This window comes from Centruroides sculpturatus, unplaced genomic scaffold, assembly GCF_000671375.1.
Source record: "Centruroides sculpturatus isolate CEXI.00-Female unplaced genomic scaffold, Cexi_2.0 scaffold60, whole genome shotgun sequence".
Classification (NCBI taxonomy): domain Eukaryota; kingdom Metazoa; phylum Arthropoda; class Arachnida; order Scorpiones; family Buthidae; genus Centruroides; species Centruroides sculpturatus.
In genome coordinates, this window is record NW_019384349.1 from 3,477 (window position 1) to 7,625 (window position 4,149).

General features: G+C 27.3%; 1 protein-coding gene across 1 annotated transcript in view; it reads right to left on the minus strand.

Moving 5' to 3' along the window:
* Window positions 1-1,468: 1,468 nt before the first annotated feature.
* Window positions 1,469-4,149, minus strand: part of LOC111637105 (muscle calcium channel subunit alpha-1-like) — a 15,513-nt gene continuing 12,832 nt past the window's right edge. The window contains exon 10 of the mRNA XM_023382527.1: window positions 1,469-1,749. Within this exon, the coding sequence (XP_023238295.1) occupies window positions 1,497-1,749 (253 nt within the window). The 3' untranslated portion in view covers window positions 1,469-1,496. The remainder of the gene's footprint in view (window positions 1,750-4,149) is intronic.

Below are 4,149 nucleotides of genomic sequence, written 5' to 3' on the forward strand. Positions count from 1 at the left end.
TGTTTGTTCACGCAGTTTGTGGTGAAGTAGATCCTAAAGAGGAAGGGTATGGTAAGAATGTATTGTGCATCATCTGTAAAAAGAATATGGATCAGAAAATACAGCGTGATGAAGCCAAGAAATGTTTAGAAAAGCAAGCAAAGAAAATGTTAGCAGTTTCTAATGCAAAGCACCCAAACGTCGATGAAGGTTTCGCTGTGAGAATTAAAGTACCCGAAGAAGACAGAGCAAAAACTGATGCACGTTCAATTTTAGCTGTGGTTCTTAGTAAAACAGAGGATGGCTTTTATAAACTTGATACTAAAACAGGTATTTTAAAACAATTGTATGCAAAATCTGAATTCAGTGTTTGCAAAGAGAGATTTTTAACGAAAGAAGATGGATGTCCCTGCTGTAGAAATATCTTTACGTCAAACAGCAATAAAACAATCCCTTGGTACTGGGCAGGGTTTCAGAAAATGTGACTGCAAATCTAAATGTACCACAAATAGGCGTGCTTGTCGCAAAAACCAATTGCTACGTAATTCAAAGTGTCACCAATCTTTAGATTGCACTAATAAGTAAGTACAATTTTATCATATGTTTTGCAAATTCATTTCCCTAATTGTAGTAATATTTTAAACCGTTTGATTTTTGTATTAAAGTTTTTTTAATTGATTGATGATTGATTCAATCAACTAATTTGTTGATTGTATTAACTTGATTCTTTAGATATTGAAAATTAAATAAATAACATTATGTTAATTTAAGCGTACAGAAACGTTGCTGTTGTTCCAGCAAAAATCTTATTTTCACTTTACCGAGTGCCTAGTAGGTAATTTGCAGATTACCTAGATAATCTGAACATTACCTAGGTAATTTGAGAAATGGAATAATTTTCGCAGCTTTAACGGATCACTCTAGTTAATCTGCAGATTAGCTAGGTAATGTGCACATTAACGGATTTCGAGCTTTAGCGGTAACATATATACAAATTTGCAGAAACAATAATGGTGTACTACCACAGTTCACTCTTGTGTTACAATGGAACAAAGACAACTGAATACACTGAAAAGCGACAATATTACACTAGTTCACACTACAATCAGTGTTGCTGAATCGTTGTCTCGCTGCACCAGAAATGATAACAACACGCAACTCACGAAACCTATGACACAAAGCGTGCCATTTTCAAACTCTCACAAATTATTTTCAATATTTTGCATTAAAATCTCGCGACCCCAAGATTTCGCTAGATGACCCCAAATGGGGTCGCGACCCATAGTTTAAGAAGCCCTGGTGTAGAGCACTGGTCACAAGTTCCAGATAGTATAACGTTAATTTCACCCCAGTGCTGGAAGTAGAGCAGTTCCTATATTTATTTAAACTTTATATAAAGTTTTTATTTCACTTATTATATCAGTTTATACACATATTTGCAACTTATTAAATTATTTACTGTATAGTGGTTCTATATTTAAATGTATAAAGTTTTAATAATAATTAATATAAAAATTTTATACATTTAAATAAGATTTTATAATCTTAAGAATATAACTCACCTGAAACACAGTTAAAAGCGACTGATAAAAATTATCAAAATTGTGTCTAGGTTTATCCCATTCTTCACTATTAAATCTTCCTCCAAATACTTGCATACCCAATAAGGCAAAAATCACAATGAATAAAAACAGCAATACTAAAAGACTTGCAATTGAGCGTACAGAGTTAATTAATGAAGCCACAAGGTTACATAAAGAACCCCAGTATCTAAAAAATAATAATTCTTGTTAATTTATTAAATAAAAAAATTACTAAGATAATTTAAAACATAAATTCATACAAAAATATTAAAAACTATAAGTAAATTAATAAAAATAAATTTCAGAAAAATTTAGTTAGATACTATACTAAAATCTATACTATAGATATACTAAATCATAAGTTAGATACTATTTTTTACTTCATATAAATTCAAAATAAGAAAAATCAAATTATTAACTAAATTAGGAAAATAAAATATTAACTTATATTTGATAATGATAATCAATTTAATTAAAAATATGTATAAAATTTGAAAAAAGTATTTTAAATCAAGAATATAAATTTAATATAATTAAGTAAATAAAACAGATAATTCTCATATTTGTGCTTTTAAAATGTATTATTGTTTTGTTTATTTTATTAATCAGTAAATTAACAAACAATCTAAAATAAATATTCACAGCAAAAAACCATTTAAGATATATTTAATAGAAGTGGCAGTAAACATTTATCAAAATGAAGTATGTTCTAAAAACATAATTTATAAAGGTAAATCTGCATTTTCAAACAAAAATACATAGTGTTATTAATAATTTTTTCAATATTTTAATTGTAAAACACAATTATATATTCTTCCATTTAATGTAAGTATTTTAATTACTAAAAACATCAAAACTAATTAGAATACTGAAATCTTTAACCAAGAAACTACACAGATTTTTAAAAACATTTTTTAATAGTTAATCTTTTGCAAAGGTATGTGTCTACTGCACTTGCCAAGTTTGTGAGTTAATCTTTTGCAAAATATGTTACACTTGATATGCTTGTTGATTGTGAGGGGCAAAAAAAAAACCAGTTATGCTCGTATAACTGGTCGTGTGACAAAAAGTAAAGATTATATAGACTTGACTAAGGCCAAGAACGCATATGCATAAAATTGTGTGGCAGAAAACTGAATCAGAAATCAGCTTTTGGTTCAGTTTCTGTTTTATGCTTTTATGCCAGAACACACATAAATAAAAATTCTGGCCTAATAGGAAACACCACTGCCACTAACAGTGCTACATTTTATTCATTTTTTTTCTTTCCTAAATCTATCCCTTTGTATAGTACCTTCCATTTTTTCTCCAATGTCTCTGCTATAATTTATAAAATTTAAATTAATAGACTTGTATTCTGAATTGAAATAACATGTGGTCTAAATACTATATATCGATTCTACTAGATCTACCTGTTATTTAATTTAGCATCTATGGCCATCCATAAACTTTGTTTAAATACAGTGTCATTATACATGACACTTTTTTTGTCATAAAGACAATGATGTGGTTGAACAGATTCAATAAAGTCTTCTAGTTCATTTATTTTTCGTTTCTTGGAGACCATCACAATCATAGGGATAACTGGCATTGCCACTATTATTAGAATAAAAACCACATGTTTACACTTTGACCTCATAAAAAAAGACTTCTCTTTATTAAAGGAATTTTGGCATAAAACTTTTATGCCAAAAGTAGAGACATGCTCTACTCTTTTTTTCAGTTATTTTTCAGCCCAAATTTCAGAAAACTTTTTGTTTTCTGTTTTATGCTAGATTTTATGCCAAACATGTGTGTTCCTGACCTAACAGGTCAGCACTAGAAAAGGGAGAGAGTAAAATGAGGTCACCATGATTAATGGTTCCTCAAACAAGTTAACAGTGCCACTGATCTATTATGTAACAGAAAAACTTTTATAAAAATCACTACAACACAATAGGATGCACCCACTGATATTATATTTATCAACAACTTCAATTGTTGTATTCTAACAAAATACTTGGAAATTTGTTTATAATTTCTAGTTAAAGACAAATAAATTTTTAGTTATGCAAATTAAAAATGAAAAACAATAAATCATATCTTCAGTTTAAATGCAATGACATATATATTATGTTACTGTACTGATATGCAACTAGATGCTATTATACTATATGTCATTAGAAGATAGCATGCAAAACTTAAGCAAAAGTAGATACATATTCTGTATTATGAAAGTAAGATTATTTTTCAATAATAAAATAAATCAATTAATTAAATTGAAAATATTTGAATTACTAGAATAAAATATTAAAAATATTTTGCTCAAATTACAGAATAAATTAAACTTATAAATATATAATTTATATCTTTTCTAATATTTTTGAAACAAACAAAATACTTAATCTTGACTAACAGTTTTATTAGGAAAAAAACAATAAAGATTAGTTATGAAAATTTTCATTTGAACTTCAGCAAAAATAAAAAGTCTACAGAAAGTTTAATTCAATCTTTGATATTGTAAATTTTTAAATGTATTTCATCCTGCATTTTTAATCTTTACTTTACAAAAAAATATTTTATTATTATTAAAAAATAAAATACTTTT